An 18,409-nucleotide genomic window follows, 5' to 3' on the forward strand; every position below is an offset into this window, starting at 1 on the left:
AAGAACACGAAAAGGAGCAAGTAACCCAGTTTTAACGATTAGGAACATGGGAAATGTAGTTTAGACAGAAAGTTAAGTACACATTAAATATATATTTTTTGTTATATAAGCTTTAAAAAGTGGTTTCGTTAAAAGGAATCTCGTGTAAACTGATCGATAATTCATTTCAGTTTATAGTGTAGTCTGATATTTTGAAACTGTCCCGCGGCATCGCTGTAGTTTAAAAAAACTACAAAACCCAAGCTAGCATTCTCTTTTTACGCGTGCTCTCCGACAGTAGAGCGCAAGCCCCAGGGACTGAGGCGCATGCGTACTTGCTTAACAGTGGCAGTGAAGTTGGTCAAACAGCTGGTGATAAAATGGTAGGTGAGATAAAAAAAACAAACAATTTAAATGAATAAATATATACATATACCCTCAGAGCGTGAGAAAGATTCGAATGTATTTGCGGAGAGTGCAGAAAAATAGTAAAGAAGGTGTCTTTATGTATTTTTTTTCTTTACCCTGGCGGCTTTGACAGTCCATTTGCAGCAATGTTAACCAGCTAGATGGAGCAGTGAGGGAAGGTCAGAGAGGGTTTGTTGGTATTTTGAGAGCTGACACAAGCAGTTGCTGTGCGGATCTCTATTCCCTTTTTGGAACTGGAGTTGAGCGGTGTTCTGGTAGCGCAATAGAACAAGATGATCTCGAGTGTTCATTGAATGAAGAAGGAGCGATGAAAGTCGAGAGTGGGAGACAAGGTCCTGAAGTGTCACTAGGGTTTTGTGGATTATTTTTTGTGATTAAGGACCAGGGTTTTATTTTTTTTTTCTTAACAAACACAAGCGATTATTGATACATTAGTAGTTACAAGGTTTGGGTGCTGAAGAATGTTTTGGATTATGATCATCTAGAGCTAGTAATTTGTGGCAGTCAGCCTTTCAGAATTCTTTTAGCTTGCACAGTATTTCTTAAAAATGGTGTATGTCAGTCTGATATTTTTTTAACTTTTACACTTTGTTGCTATAACAAGGTGACATGATAGCGTAAATAATGACAATGAAAGTTGTGTGTGCGATTCAAGTGTCTGTATGTTGGTTACCTTAGCTGTTATGTCACTTTACTGAACCTGTACAGTTCTTCACTGATGTCTCTCGTTAGTTGAGAATTCCAAGAAGATTCGTTTCACATTTTTATATTTTTTTTCTATTTTACTTCATTAATCAAAAATGCCTCAACATGCTGCATCTTTTTGACATATGCTAAAACCTGAATTTTGCAATATTGCAATTCATACTTCTTTGAAATTCCATTAAATGCAAGTTAGTATTTGTAGTTTTGTGGTATTGTTTTGGTTTTAATATGGATATAATTATAATTTATCATCATCTGCTTTCTCTGGATTTGATTGTGAAGTTCAAGGAATGAAAGGTTGGATCTGTTATATGATGACTTGCTGTTCCAGTTTAAAAAAAAAAAAAAAAGAAAGAAAAAGTTCTGATTTTGGGCCTTCTAGTCTGTTCTGCAAGCACATACCCAATAGTGAGTAATAAACCGTTTGGACGTAGGGTGCTAATATTTTTTTAAAGTTCTTCTTACATTTACTTTTTTAATTATTACACATTAAATATGAAAACACATTTCTTTAGTAAAATAATACCTATTTTATTATTGATATTTGTTCAGAAATATTTTGAATTACTATCTTTGAAACTGCCACTTCTGACTAAATTAGTATTTTTCATTTTGGAATAGAAAATTTAGCATGTTAAGTAAAGCATGAAATTCTAGGACATTAACATTTTAGCTTTGCTAGTATAAATGGGTGTGGGTGTAAAGTTTGCCAAGTATGAATGGGTGTGGGTTTATATAAGTGAGTGCAGCCTTAGTTGGACTTGTGCCCTATACAGGGTTGGTTCCTGCCTTGCATCAGAAGGTACCAGTATTGGCTCCAGACTTCTGTGGCTATATATTAAAATAGGTGGCAATGGAAAGTGGACAGATAGAAGTTACTGATATTATCACGAGTGTTTGTGATTATCAAGATTCTCTCTTTTAAAATGTAGTAAATGTTTTTTGTTAAAGTGTGATGCAACAAAATGAAAGTATTAAACCATATACATATGAAGTTGTTGATAATGCTCAAATTTTAGCAACTGCATCCTAGCTTTAGGAGCCCATATTTTATTCTTCATAATAGGTATTGTCTGTTTGGAGTTTGCATATTCCTCAGTTGCCCATGCTGCTTTTCTACAGGTTCTATGGCTTCCTCCTCCATTCTCAAGATGCATAAATTGGCTTAGTTAGTGAATATGATTTGGCCTTGCATGAATAAGATTGAATGTTTTCTAAGAAAAGCTGCTATTTCAGTCGAGGTAATTCTCTGCTTTGCACAAGAAGATGCCAGGGTCAGCACACTCGAGAAAAAAAGTTACTTAAAACCAAAAGAAAAAAAATGTAATGGTTAGGCGGACCTAATCTTTTATTTGATTATACTCTTTTATTGAAATTACTTGGTAAAATGTCAGAAGAATTCAACTAGTTGTCATATTTTGGATTTTACATATTTTGATACTATTTACATTTTTATGTTAAGGACATTCATTTTTCTTTATTCTATTAATATGTTGTTATATTATTAGTCATCTTTGTGCTTTTTGAAAGACTGACTTAATGATTTCAATTTGAAATTGTCATACTGTTTGATTATCAGTGCTTAGAATGGCCACTAGGCATCTTTCCTGAGGACTGAGTTGCACAGTGAATCTTTGACAATAAGAAAAAAAATGGAATTCAGGTTTATAATAACGGAATTTCAATTTTATGGCAGTTACTTCTTTCCATCCATCATCCTTTATTCAAAGTATTCCTTTCCTTTTAAAATAATTCATCTCCAAAAGTGTTTTTTTTATTTTTGTTGCCTACACCATGTTATTTGTAGTAATGGCTAATAACGGTAGCCTGTGGTGACCAATGCTGGACAACAGCAAACATATCAAAAATATCCATGAAAAAAATCTCACATTATTCCTTTTATATAAACCATATGGCAAGTTATCCAGTTATATGCTCAAAATTTGCAAAACACATGTATTTTTTGTTAAAATATTGTTAAATAAATACCTCCAGAAAGTAAAAGTAGTCCACAAACGGGAAGTCCTTTCACATTATTTTGAATCATGATTTTGAATTGAAGACTCGTTTCTGCCCCTCATTCATTGATGAAAAGTTCTGTCCAATTCAAAAATGTGATTTTTTTTTTTTTTTTTTTTTATTTATCCATTTTACATATAGTGTTAATTGTGTGTGATAATTTTTTGTGTAGAAGCCAGCTACTTAATTAAAAAAATTGATAGATGTCTAAATTCTAAGGTTTCATCTTTTATGTTTTTATGAAGTGTTTTAGCTGTTATAGTTATCCAAGGTAACTTACAAGCATTCAGAATACAGCACAATTATTTGCAAACATTATTTTTACTACAATTGGAGCACAGCTAAATCATAGAAATTTGCAGTTCTGGTGTATGATAGCAGCTGATGCTATGTAAATTCCTTCACTGCTGATAGGAGCATTTTATCTTCTGTGACAAGACTTAATATTTTAATTAAAAACAAAACCTTTGTGAACAATGCTGTATTCGGAATGCTTGTAAGTCACCTTGGATAATGGTGACAGCCAAAACACTTAATGGGAGGTGCAGTGTCACAGCTTTGTTTTACCCAAAGCGTAATGCCTGAGTCGACATATCAAAAATCGAATCCTACACCTCTAGTGTGCATTGATTGAGATTCGATGTTTGCTGTTAGAAAGAAACGCAAGCCTATACTGTATGTGGTATCTCTGGAAGTGATAGAGAGATTTCTGCCTCCTGTATAGTATGTGTCTGGTATTCTAATTTAAAAATTCATTTGTTTCATATGTGTGCCAGCAACCACTCTCAGTCATTTCTCTTTATGGCACACACTATGACATGACATGACAGGTATTTTTCACTGTTGATTTATTCTATGGAGAGACATGACATAATCTTGAAAATTTAAATTTGTAGAATATGCATACATTTTTCTGCTTTTTCTGGAAATGTGTATTTTGTGTTTATTCTAGGAAGGTTGTAAGAGAGGAGATTTTTAATAATTTGTAAAGAAAATTACTTGAATTGACATTTTTCTGCTTTATGTACAGTTAGGTCCATAAATATTTGGACAGAGACAACTTTTTTCTAATTTTGGTTCTGTACATTACCACAATGAATTTTAAATGAAACAACTCAGATGCAGTTGAAGTGCAGACTTTCAGCTTTAATTCAGTGGGGTGAACAAAACGATTGCATAAAAATGTGAGGCAACAAAAGCATTTTTTTAACACAATCTCTTCATTTCAGGGGCTCAAAAGGACAAATTAAATAACTGGAAATAAAATGTTCATTTCTAATACTTGGTTGAAAACCCTTTGCTGGCAATGACAGCCTGAAGTCTTCAACTCATGGACATCACCAGATGCTGGGTTTCCTCCTTTTTAATGCTCTGCCAGGCCTTTACTGCAACGGCTTTCAGTTGCTGTTTGTTTGTGGGCCTTTCTGTCTGAAGTTTAGTCTTCAACAAGAGAAATGCATGCTCAATTGGGTTAAGATCAGGTGACTGACTTGGCCATTCAAGAATTTTCCACTTCTTTGCTTTATTAAACTCCTGGGTTGCTTTGGCTGTATGTTTTGGGTCATTGTCCATCTGTATCATGAAACGCCGCCCAATCAAATTGACTGCATTTAGCTGGATTTGAGCAGACAGTATGTCTCTGAACACCTCAGAATTAATTCGGCTGCTTCTGTCCTGTGTCACATCATCAATAAACCTAGTGTCCCAGTGCCACTGGCAGCCATGCACGCTCAAGCCATCACACTGCCTCCACCGTGTTTTACAGATGATGTGGTATGCTTTGGATAATGAGCTGTTCCACGCCTTCCCCATACTTTTTTCTTGCCATCATTCTGGTAGAGGTTAATCTTGGTTTCATCTGTCCAAAGAATGTTTTTCCAGAACTGTGCTGGCATTTTTAGATGTTCTTTAGCAAAGTCCAATCTAGCCTTTCTATTCTTGAGGCTTATGAGTGGCTTGCACCTTGCAGTGCACCCACCCTCTGTATTTACTTTCATGCAGTCTTCTCTTTATGGTAGACTTGGATATTAATACGCCTACCCCCTGGAGAGTGTTGTTCACTTGGTTGGCTGTTGTGAAGGGGTTTCTCTTCACCATGGAAATGATTCTGCGATCATTCACCACTGTTGTCTTCCGTGGACGTCCAGGTCTTTTTGCGTTGCTGAGTTCAACAGTGCTTTGCCACTCGTAATATTGTAGCAATTTCTCGGATGGATTTTTTCTGTTTTCGCAGCTTAAGGATGTCTTCTTTCACCTGCATGGAGAGCTCCTTTGACTGCATGTTGTCTGTTCACAGCAAAATCTTCCACATGCAAGCACCATACCTCAAATCAACTCCAGGCCTTTTATCTGCTCAACTGATAATGACATAACGACAGACTTGCCCACACCTGCCCATGAAATAGCTTTTGAGTCAATTGTCCAATTACTTTTGAGCCCCTGAAATGAAGGGATTGTGTTAAAAATATGCTTTAGTTGACTCACATTTTTATGCAATCGTTTTGTTCACCCCACTGAATTAAAGCCTAAAGTCTACACTTCAACTGGATCTGAGTTGTTTCATTTAAAATTCATTGTGGTAATGTACAGAACCAAAATTAGAAAAAGTTGTCTCTGTTTTTCATTTGAAGAAAAAAATAAGTCATATCACATTATATATATATATATATATATATATATATATATATATATATATATATATATAATTTTTTTTTTTTTTTTTTTTTTTTGAGAGGTGGAGGAGGTATAGTCTGTTTTGATATTTAGCATTAATCATACAAGTAAAGAGTTCAATATTTTTGCTCAGGTTGTTATATGAATTGTAGAGGCAGGGATCATTGCTTTCAGAGCTGCTTAAAAATGTTTTGGATCTTGCTTTTGCTTTGTTGTATGAAAAATAGTTACCTCTGCAAGAGAGGTATTTCAGAGATCAGCAACCTGTAATGTGATCATACATTTTGGTTTAGTGAAATAAGTAAAAGTTACTTGAATGCTAAAAAAATAAAAAGGTAGCTTTCATCAGAAAATAGTCAAAAATTTACACACAGCATACAGGAGGACAGGGAGAGAATGAGGTCTTTTTTCTTTTTTCAGCACGATGGAATTTTGCTTTAGGAGATGCACATAGACTCATCACTTCACCAATTCCATGCATATGAGACAACTGTCACAAAGCTGTAACTAATATGCACTTATATACTTGATGTATGTGTTTAAATTTTTGTGCACAGTTGTAAGGAAAGTTGTTGTTTAAACTGTATCTATAATCTGCATAGTGCTAGGCAAAGTTGCTTGAAACATTCAACTACACCAGCAAGTTTGAATGAATGGATAGATAGAATGTTATTTGTCCCCAGAGGAAAATACGGCTTTTTACAGAAGCTCTTTGAATAAATTTATACATAAATAAATAGATAAATGTATATACAAACATAAACATTATGGTCTGAACACACACACACACACACACACACACACACACACTCACTACAATGGCTAAAAATTAAGAAAACTAAAAGAAAGAAACTTCTTACTCAGTAGCCACAAACACAGTGAGGCATTATACGGGCATATTGCAGTTGGTACAGCAGAACCCCAGAACTTTTATTTTTCGGCTTATTCGTGTATATATCTCATTTCCTGAGTAAAACATCATTTCAACCTATACACTGTGAAGCCAGAATGAACATTTATTGTAAATGTACCAATGTAGATTATTTGATGTTTTAATTACATGTTACTTTCAGTCCAAGTAACATTTAAATGGCAGATAATATGTACAGAAGTAACTAATGGGCAAGTGGCAGGGCTTTTGTATTTTTACAGCTGAAACTTAAATGGAATTAGACACCCAGTTAAAGATTTAGAAAGAGAACCCTTAACAAGTATGACAAAGAGTGAAAATGAAGTTTGTTGATCTATCTGTGAATGTTGTGAATCTGCTTAGTCTGTTACAGACCTCCAGGGAACCTGACCTTACCAGATTGCAATTGGCAAAATGTGGGCCCTGGATAAAAGCATGACAAAGGCATGCACATACCAACAGTAGCTTATAATAAGACAATTTATAGTTGCCAGTTAACTGTTAAAAATATATGTTTGCAATACTACACAAAATACACAGTTTAGGATCTTTTAGAGTAGTTAGGACAAATAGAAGTGTAATGAGAAAGAAAGCTCAACACTAACACCTCCATCACACCACATGACTTTTCCAGCAGTTTTCAGTCATAGCCTGAATTATAGTGGTGTACAGAAATATTCAATTCCCTTGAAAGTTATCATAAGTTTCTGCATGATGAAAGATTTATACACAATATTTATCAATTCAGTATTTTAATGTGAACTTACTGTATATGCTGTAACAATAGATTTCCCAAGTGAAAATAAACCATTTTCTGTAGATATTTCACTGAAGTAGAAAAGCTCAAAAGTTAGTGTTTGCATAGGTATTCAAGCTCTACACATTTATACTCTGTAGAGATCCCTTTTGCTGCTATAACAGCCTTAATTCTTTGGGGGTAGGTCTGTACATTGTGCAGAACTGATTCTTCCCCATTCTTTTTAGCAGACTTTATAGTGATCCTCTAGGATGAGTCTATGTTGTTGGAATGGTGTCTCTGGACAGTGGTTTTCAAATAGTGTAACAGATTCTCAATATTGTTAAGATTAGGGCTTTGACCTATCCATTCCAAATCACTCAGCTTTCTGTTTTTGAGACATTCCAGTATCGCTTTGGCTTTATGCTTAGGATCATTGTCATGTTGAAAGATGAATTTTCTCCCGAGCCGTAGGTTCATACAGTGTGGGAAATAATTATTTGATCCCTTACTGAATTTGTAAGTTTTCTCATTTACAAAGAAATGAACGGTCTCTAATTTTTATGGTAGTTTCATTTTAATGGAAAGAGACAGAATATCATCCAAAAATCCAGAAAAAACACATTACATAAAAGATATAAATTGATTTGCATATCTTTGAGTGGAATAGTATTTGATCCCCTAAACCCAGGAGGAATTCTGGCTCCCACAGATTGGCTATGTGCCCATGTGACACACAGATTACAATCGATCAATCAATTACAGATACCCCTGATCTAAACTCATTATGTGTATAAAACACACCATTTCTTCCTTTCCAACCTCTCTACCACCATGGGCAAGGGACAAGATTGTAGACCTGCACAATGCTGGAATTGGCTACAAGACAATCAGCAAGAAGCTTGGTGAGAAGGTGACAACTGTGGGTGCAATTATTCAGAAATGGAAGAAATATAAAATGACCATCAATTGCCCTCGGTCTGGAGATCCATGCAAGATCTTTCCTGATGGGGTAAGCAGAAAAAACGCCCCAAAGCAGGTCTACAGTCCTGTCCCTGATGTCCTTTGACAGCTCTTTGGTAACTTTTATGTAATGTGTTTTTTCTGGATTTTTGGTTGATATTCTGTCTCTCTCCATTAAAATGAAACTACCATAAAATTATAGACTGTTCATTTGCTTGTAAGTGAGCAAACTTACAAATTCAGCAGGGGATCAAATAGTTATTTCCCCCATTGTAGCAGACTGGAACAGGTTCTCCAGCAACTTGTGTGGCATTTGTATCCTGTTCTTACTAGAACAGCCTGTAAGAGTCTGCGTACTGTGATAACCCTTCCACTTTCTGATGATGGATCCAACAGTGCTTAACACAACATTCAAACTCTTCAGTATTTTTATAGCTATTTTTCCCTTGTCCATTTCAATGACTTTGTTTCTCACATTAGCAGAATGCTCCTTTGTCATCATTTTTACAGTGATTGTCCAACAAAGACTATAGCCCTTGCAAAGGGTGCTTTGTATATCCAGAGAGATATAAAGGAGTACTTAATAATGTTTAATTATGGTCAATGATGGTCACATTTGTGTCGTTTGTAATTAATTTATAATTTGTGTAAACCTGGAACTTCCAAAGTACAAAGCTTTTTATGCAAACACTAATTTTTGAGTTTTTTTTTCTTCAGTTAAATATCTACAAAAATGGTTTATTTTGACTTTGGAAATATATTGTTACAGCATAAGAGTTTACATTAAAAATACGGAATGGATGTATATGTGTACATATCTTTTATCATGCAGAAAATTATGATGGTATATTTTAGTTTTGCCTCATAAAATTATGTTCTAAAGTGAAGCATATGTTATAAATTTAAAAAAATAACTAGCCTCCTTCTTCTTTCGGACGCTCCCGTTAGGGGTTGCCACACCAGATCATCTTTTTCCATATCTTCCTGTTCTCTGCGTCTTGCTCTGTTACAATCCTCAACTGCATGTCCTCTCTCACCACATCCATAAACCTTCTCTTAGGCCTTCCTCTTTTCATCTTGCCTGGCAGCTCTATCCTTAACATCCTTTTCCCAATATACCCAGCATCTCTCTTCTGCACATGTCCAAACCAGCGCAATCTCGCCTCTCTGACTTTGTCTCCCAACCTTCCAACCTGAGCTGACCCTCTAATGTTCTCATTTCTAAACCTGTCCATCCTCGTCACACCCAATGCAAATCTTAGCATCTTTAACTCTGCCACCTCCAGCTCTGTCTCCTGCTTTCTGGTCAATGCCACCGTCTCCAACCCATATAACATAGCTGGTCTCACTACCGTCCTATAGACCTTCCCTTTCACTTTTGCTGATAACTGTCTGTCACAAATTACTTCTGACACTCTTCTCCACCCATTCCACCCTGCCTGCACTCATTTTTTCATCTCTCTTCCACAATCCCCTTTACTCTGTACTGTTGATCCCAAGTATTTAAACTCCTCCACCTTCACCAGCTCTACTCCCTGCATCCTCACCATTCCACTGACCCTCCTCTCATTCACACATGTGTTCTGTCTTGTTCCTACTGACCTTCATTCCTCTCCTCTCTAGAGTGTATATCCACCTCTCCAGGGTCTCCTAAACCTGCTCCCTACTCTCACTATAGATCACAATGTCATCAGCAAACATCATAGTCCAAGGGGACTCCTATCTAATCTCATCTGTCAACCTGTCCATTACCATTGCAAATAAGAAAGGCTCAGAGCCGATCCGTGATGTAATCCCACCTCCACCTTGAATACAATACAATACAATTTATTTTTGTATAGCCCAAATTCACACAAGAAGTGCCGCAATGGGCTTTAACATGCCCTACCTCTTGACAGCCCACCAGCCTTGACTCTCTAAGAAGACAAGGAAAAACTCCCAAAAAAAAACCTTGTAGGGAAAAAATAGAAGAAACCTTTGTAAAGGCAGTTCAAAGAGAGACCCCTTTCCAGGTAGGTTGGGCGTGCAGTGGGTGTCAAAAGAAGGGGGTCAATACAATACAATACAATAAACAGAACAGAACAAATCCTCAATACAGAATAAAAATTTTAGAAGTATGGAGCAGAATTTAACAGTAGATGATATCACATAATAAGATTTGGATTTGTTTAGAGTCCCGGAGACCTCATCCATCAAGCTGCCTCCCCCAATTGGGCCATTCCATGGCTGAAACAGCGCTGGGCCAGCCAATCCGATGAAAGGACCCTTTCCCACGATTCCTGCGATCCTCCATCAGGGATGACTTTACTTTAGGCAGGCAAAACAACTTGGCAGGTGGGCCATGGCACCAAGTGCCACATTTGAGTACCAAGAAGAGAAACAGAATAGATGAGGGTTAGTATCCAATTATAACATATCATGACATCATTATATGATATCATCATGTCATATAATATATCATGTTACTTATGTTTTAGTGCTAATGACTAACAACGGAGATGCAGTCTACACAGTTAATCAGCAGCTCTAGTTAGGATATGCTTAACTGAAGTAGTGAGTCTTCAGCTGGGATTTAAAAGCTGAGACCGAAGGGGCATCTCTTATAGTAGCAGGCAGACCATTCCACAGTTTAGGGGCTCTGTAACTAAAAGCTCGACCTCCCACTGTTATTTTATTAATCCTTGGACTCATAAGCAGACCAGCATCTTGAGATCCTAATGTGCGCTCTGGTTTGTAAGTCATGATAAGTTCAGACAAGTAAGCCGGACCTTTGACATTTAATGCTTTATATGTTAAAAGGAGGATTTTGAAATCTGCCCTAAACTTAACCGGGAGCCAGTGTAAGGATTTAAGAACTGGAGTTATGTATTTGTACTTTCTTGTTCTTGTAATAATTCTTGCAGCCGCATTTTGGATTAACTGGAGGCTGTATAAAGAACAGTTTGAACATCCAGTGAACACCACATTGCAGTAGTCAATCCTACTAGAAATAAATGCATGAATTAATTTCTCAGAATCCTGTTTATTTAGAAAGCGCCTTAATTTCCTAACATTTTTAAGATGGAAGAAAGATGTTTTGGACAACTTTGTAATATGCGCTTTAAATGACATGCTAGAGTCAAAGATAACTCCTAGATTGCGGGCTGATTCAGTAAAATTAATGGGGATTCCAACTGAGTTAAATGATGACAAAATATTGTTGTGATCAGCGTCATTCCCTCCAACAATTAACATCTCTGTTTTATCTGTATTTAAAGACAAGTAGTTCTCATTCATCCACTCCTTTAATTCACTAACACAACTAATTAAAGACAACATCGGAGAAACTTCATTTGATCTAAATGAAAGGTATAAGTGGGTGTCATCTGCATACGAGTGAAAATTAACATTATGTTTCCTAATGAGAGATCCCAGTGGAAGCATGTAAAGTGAAAACAGTAAAGGTCTCAGTACTGAGCTTGGCGGGACACCATATTGAACTTCTGTGTATAATGATGAAGTACTATCAGCACATTTCTGTACATATTGGAATCGATTTGATAAATAAGAACTAAGCCAAGCGAGCATGGTGCCTGTAAGCCTAACATCATTTTCTAGCCTGTGCAGTAAAATAGAATGGTCAATGGTGTCAAATGCTGCACTTAAGTCCAACAACATATTTACAGTGGAGTTTCCTTCATCAGAGGATCAGAATGTCGTTTACAACCCGCGTTAGTGCTGTTTCTGTACTATGACCAGTGCGGAAACCAGACTGGAATTTCTCAAATAAATTGTAATGCGTAAGGTGTGACTGAAGCTGACTGGAGACTACTTTTTCTAGTATTTTTGAGAGAAATGGTAAATGTGGGTCTAGGTCTGACTTTTTAAGTAATGGTTTAATGACTGACACTTTTAGTGTATCAGGTACTGTGCCATGCAATAATGATCTATTGATAATGTTTAGAATATTTGCTGCAAGAACATCCATTGCACTTTTTACTAGTTTTGTTGGCACTGGATCTAGGGAACAAGTAGTGGGCTTCATTTTAGAAGTTAAAATTAAGACTTCCTGCTCAGTTACAGGATTAAAATTACTAAAGTGCTGAATGCAATGTGAGACAGGGTCTGCTAAGCTAGTATTTGGTTTGTACTGTGATGCAGAGATCTGGGTTCTTATATTTTTATTTTTCTCATTGAAGAAGTTCATATAGTCTGTACTGCTAATATCTGTTGATATTTTGCACTGTTGATCTTAATTTCCATTTGTAAATTTAGCCACTGTTCTAAACAGTACCCGAGGATTTTTGTTATTGCTATCTATTTTTGTAGAATAGTATTCTGAGCGAGCTTTAAAGAGGGCTTTTTTATATTTATTAACACTCTCTGTCCATGCAATTTGAAAGACATGTAGCTTTGTTGTTCTCCATCTGTGCTCCAGTTTTTGACACTCTAATTTAAGAGCTTGAGTGTTTTCATTAAACCAGAGAGAGTTTCTATGTGCTTTGATCACTTTTGTTTTAAGGGGAGCCACTGTGTCCAGAGCATATCTCAAGGTCACATTATAATGTGATGTTAGCCGATCTAAATTGTTTTCCACGTTTACATTTGATGTTAACTGATCTAAATGGTTTTCCACAATTATACTCGACTTACTCAAAGTATCTATAAATTTTGAAGCAGAATTACAATCTAGATGTCGCACTGTCTTTGTTTTAATCTGTGAGTGTGTTGGCAAGGGCAAGACTAAATCAAATGTAATCAAGTGGAACCTCGGTTCACAAACGTCTCGGTACATGTACAAATCGGTTTACCACCAAAAAGTTCGCCAAACTTTTGCCTCGGTTCACAACCACACACTCGGTATACGAACAAGCCAGTTTCCCTTTCAGTTTGTACATGTTCAGTCTCTCCCTGTGCATTTCCTGTGCAGTGAGCAAGAGAGAGAGAGAGCGAGAAAGCGTGACACACACACACAAACACACACACACAGAGGCAGCGCGAGAGAGACGTACGCACACACTGGCAGCGCGAGAGAGAGAGAGAGAGAGAGAGAGAGAGAGAGCGCCGCGCGCACACACACAGGCAGCCCGAGAGAGACAGGCGCGCACACACACAAGCAGCGTGAGAGAGAGAGCTGGATGCATAAGGTAGGAAGGGGCAGTTAAAGCATGCACTGGGCTTGATTTTGTTTTCACTTCTGTTTACAGCGATCGGTTCGTAGCGTGCATTGTTGCAATGTTACTTTTCTTGGTGGTTTATTAAATTACGGATTTTTTCAAATGTTCATTTTTTCCCCTGTGCTTAAAACTCATTTAAAAAAAAAAAGTGTTTTTAGCCAGCGGTTGGTAGTGCTATAGTGCGAACTATTGCAGTGTTAGTTTTCTCTGTTGTTCAAGGTTTTCTCAGTGTTATTCAATGTTTTTACATTTAGTTTACTATTACGCTGTGCATTCTATGGTTTAATTAACTATATTTGTGCTTACAAACTTAAAAAAATTTATATTTACATACAGTTTGTATGGTCTGGAACGGATTAGTTGTATTTACATACAATCCTATGGGGAAAATTGCCTCAGTTCACGACCAAATCAGTTTACGACCAGAGTTTTGGAACGAATTATGGTCGTGAACCGAGGTTCTACTGTAGTGATCGGAAATAACTTCATTTAATGGAGTAATATTTAAATTTTGAATTTCAACTTTGTAAGTTATAATTAAATCTAATGTGTGATTATGATTATGAGTTGGACCTTTGACAATCTGACAAATCCTACTGAATTTAACAAATAAGTAAAACATGTGCTAAAAGTGTCAGTTTCCACATCAATGTGTACATTAAAATCCTCTTTCAGTACTACATGATCATAATTTATAGCCAAATCAGATAGAAGGTTGCTAAATTCAGTCATGAACAATGAATATGGCCCTGGTGGTCTGTAGACTAGCACAATAATTGTGTTGGAATCTGTTTTAATATTTAAAATGAATGCCTCAAAGGATGTAAAGTTGCCTAAATTTTTAGAAGTGATTTGCATTTTGTTACAGTGAATTTTTCCAAGTCCTCCTCCTCGACCAGAATCTCTAGACTTATGAAGGAACGAGTATCCATCTGGTGACGCCTCAACTAGGGGGACAGTGTCACATTTACTAAGCCAGGTTTCAGTGAGAAGACACAGATCAGATTTTGGACTTAAATGCATCCGTCACTCCTACCGCAGACTTCACCACTGTCACACTTCCCTCGTACATATCCTGTACAACTCTTACATACAGTAATCCCTCCTCCATCGCGGGGGTTGCGTTCCAGAGCCACCCGCGAAATAAGAAAATCCGCGAAGTAGAAACCATATGTTTATATGGTTATTTTTATATTGTCATGCTTGGGTCACAGATTTGCGCAGAAACACAGGAGGTTGTAGAGAGACAGGAACGTTATTCAAACACTGCAAAGAAACACTTGTCTCTTTTTCAAAAGTTTAAACTGTGCTCCATGACAAGACAGAGATGACAGTTCTGTCTCACAATTAAAAGAATGCAAACATATCTTCCTCTTCAAAGGAGTGCGCGTCAGGAGCAGAGACTGTCATAAAGACAGAGGAAAGCAAACAAATCAATAGGGCTGTTTGGCTTTTAAGTATGCGAAGCACCGCGGCACAAAGCTGTTGAAGGTGGCAGGAGCAGGGAGAGAGAGAGAGATAGAGAGAGACAGAGAAAAACAAACATGCAAAAATCAATACGTGCCCTTCGAGCTTTTAAGTATGCAAAGCACCGTGCAGCATGTCGCTTCACTAAGCAGCTGCACAGAAGGTAGCAACGTGAAGATAATCTTTCAGCATTTTTAGACGAGCGTCCGTATCGTCTAGGTGTGCGAACAGCCCCCCTGCTCACACCCCCTACGTCAGGATCAGAGAAAGTCAGCGCAAGAGAGAGAAAGAGAAAAGTAAGTTGGGTAGCTTCTCAGCCATCTGCCAATAGCGTCCCTTGTATGAAATCAACTGGGCAAACCAACTGAGGAAGCATGTACCAGAAATTAAAAGACCCATTGTCCTCAGAAATCCGCGAACCAGCAAAAAATCCGGGATATATATTTAAATATGCTTACATATAAAATCCGCGATAGAGTGAAGCCGCGAAAGGCGAAGCGCGATATAGCGAGGGATCACTGTATTTCTCTGCAATTCTCAACTTCCTCATACAATACCACAACTCCTCTCGATGCACCCTGTCATATGCTTTCTCCAGGTCCACAAAGGTACAATGTAACTCTTTCTTGCGTTCTCTATAATTCTCCATCAACATCCTCAGAGCAAGCATTGCATCTGTGGTGCTCTTTCTTGGCATGAAACCATACTGCTGCTCACTAATCATCACCTCCCTTCTTAACCTAGCTGCCACCACTCTTTCCCATCACTTCATGCTGTGGCTCATCAATTGTATCCCCCTGTAGTTACCACAGCTCTGCACATCCCCTTTATTCTTAAAAGTCAATCCAGTACACTTCTTCTCCATTCCTCAGGCATCCTCTCACTTTCCAAGATTCCATTAAACAATCTGGTTAAAAACTCCACTGCCATCTCTCCTAAACACCTCCATGCTTCCACAGGTATGTCATCTGGACCAATGGCGTTTCCTTTCTTCATCCTCTTCATAGCTGTCTTTACTTCCTCTTTTCTAATCCATTGCACTTTTTGATTCAATATCTCCACATCATCCAACCCTCTCCTTGACACCATACCTACCCATCACCTCCTCGTCTCCTCTGTTCCCTTCACCAACATGTCCATTGAAGTCTACTCCAATCACCACTTTCTGTCCCTTGGGTACACTGTCCATTACTTCATCCAACTCACTCCAAAAATCTTCTTTCTCATCCATCGCACACCCAGCTTGCGGGGCATATGCACTAACAACATTCATCATCACACCTCCAATTTCATAATCATTACTCTGTCTGACACTCTTTTCACTTCCAAAACACTCTTGACATAATGTTCCTTCAGAATAACCTCTACCCCATTTCTCCTTCCATCCACACCGTGATAGAACAATTTGAATCAACCTCCGATCCACTTGGCCTTACTCCCCTTCAATTTAGTCCCTTGCACGCACAATATGTCAAATTCCTTCTTTCCATCATATCGGCTAGCTCTCTCCCCTTACCAGTCATACTGCCAACTTTCAAAGTTCCTACCCTCAGTTCCACTCTCTTTACCTTCCTCCTCTTCTCTTTCCTCTGGACACGTCTCCCCCCTCTTCTATTCCTTCTTCGGCCAACAGTAGCCCAATTTCTGCCAGCACCCTGTTGGCTAAAAAAAAATAAAATAACTAGCCTGCTCTTGCTTTTTATAATGGATTGTATGGGTACCATTATAAAAAAAAAAAAAGCCTTAAAAATTACCAAATATGATAATTTTTCAAGGAAAAATGATAGCAAGTATTAATTTGTGTCTTGAGATTGCATACATACAGGGTGATTAAAAAAAGATTAATCTGATTTCGAAATGATTTATTTCATTTGTAAATCATTACAGAACAATGCAGTAAATTGTAAATGGTTTAAGTGAGAATAAAGTTTATTATGTAATTTTAGAAGTGCTCAATATGAAAGCTGTACAGACAACGTCAACATGATAGTCAAATTCATCCCATACTTGACTGAGCATTTCGGTGTCACTGTATTCATGGCTCTTTCAATGTGTTTTCGGAGATCATCCAGTGTTGTTGGGAGTGGTGACAGTCAGAAACCCCTTTCAGATGGTATGTGATTGGTTCCTAGGCACCTCACGGTTGTAAAAATATAGCACTTTGAAATTGGATGAATCTTTTTGAATTACATATTACAAAACCGCATATCTGTGTTGTTTTAAGTAGGTGAAAAAGCAATCCATTGTTGTGACATTTTAAAAAGAGGCTGGCTGTGCACCTAACTTTGTCAGCTACCCTGTTAATCTTCGTCCATGGCAACTTTTCAATCCCAGGGCATGGACTCACCTCTGAAAAGTCATTGCCAAGTGTTTTTACTGATATTGAATGCTGATGCCCAATTCTGAATTACTGTTTAATTTCTATAGACATCTGACATCTAATTACTGAAAAACTCACGTGTGATCACTTATATTCTTTCACTATACAGAAGCTTATTTCTTTATTTTGCAAAGATACTGACTGCTGCCACTAGACTGATAATGCATGCGTGTGTTTCAGTGAGAGAGAATATCAAGTGCACATGAAGCATGCAATTAAGTGGCAAACACTGAATAGACATTACTGTCATCCATCCATCTTCCCAACCTGCTTATCCAGGGCAGGGTCACAGGTCAGGTGGAACCTATACCAGCAAGCATCACACTCAAGGTAGTAGCAATTCCTAGAAGGGACACCAGTCCAGCACTGAGCGAACATACTGTACACACACTATGGACACTTTAGCTCAATCCATGTATCCTGCATGTGTTTGGACTGTTAGAGGAAACCAGAACAACTGGTTAGATCCTGCAGTCTCCACATAGACACAAACCCCAGACTCTAACTGTGAGACAGCAAAACTGCCATTATACCACCTTGGTGCCCACTATTATTATTTTAATAATATTATTATTATTATTATGTATTGTGCCTATAGCAGAGAAAAATATATGAATAGATTAATAGACGGAATACTGAAGACAGCAGTCCATCCTTCCATCTTCCTAACCTGCTTCTCCGGTGACGGGCTATGCAAATGCAGAAGGCTATCCTAGCAATCATGGACCACAAGACAGAAACAATGTCGGGGCAGGGAGCCAGACTATTGTAGGGTAAAATCGCACACACGCATACACACACTTGGGCCACTTTAGCAGCAGCAGTTCATTTAAGTTTAATTAGGTTTAAGTTTAGCAAGTCCAGTATGGATATTTTAAAATTGGCAAAATGGTACTGCAGAGCTGTTATTCCCGCTTCACAGTGCCATGTTCAATGTGGAGTTTGTATGTTCTTGTGGCTTAGAGAGGGGGCGTGGTAGTGTGCCAGATCGG

At 37.6% G+C, this 18,409-nt stretch overlaps 1 protein-coding gene across 1 annotated transcript in view; it reads left to right on the forward strand.

Annotated features, from left to right (window-relative positions):
* The first annotated feature begins 289 nt into the window (after positions 1-289).
* The window catches only part of dcun1d2b (DCN1, defective in cullin neddylation 1, domain containing 2b), a 107,240-nt gene continuing 89,120 nt past the window's right edge, over positions 290-18,409 (forward strand). The window contains exon 1 of the mRNA XM_028800072.2: positions 290-362. Within this exon, the coding sequence (XP_028655905.1) occupies positions 360-362 (3 nt within the window). The 5' untranslated portion in view covers positions 290-359. The remainder of the gene's footprint in view (positions 363-18,409) is intronic.

This window comes from Erpetoichthys calabaricus, chromosome 4, assembly GCF_900747795.2.
Source record: "Erpetoichthys calabaricus chromosome 4, fErpCal1.3, whole genome shotgun sequence".
In the NCBI taxonomy this organism is placed as follows: domain Eukaryota; kingdom Metazoa; phylum Chordata; class Cladistia; order Polypteriformes; family Polypteridae; genus Erpetoichthys; species Erpetoichthys calabaricus.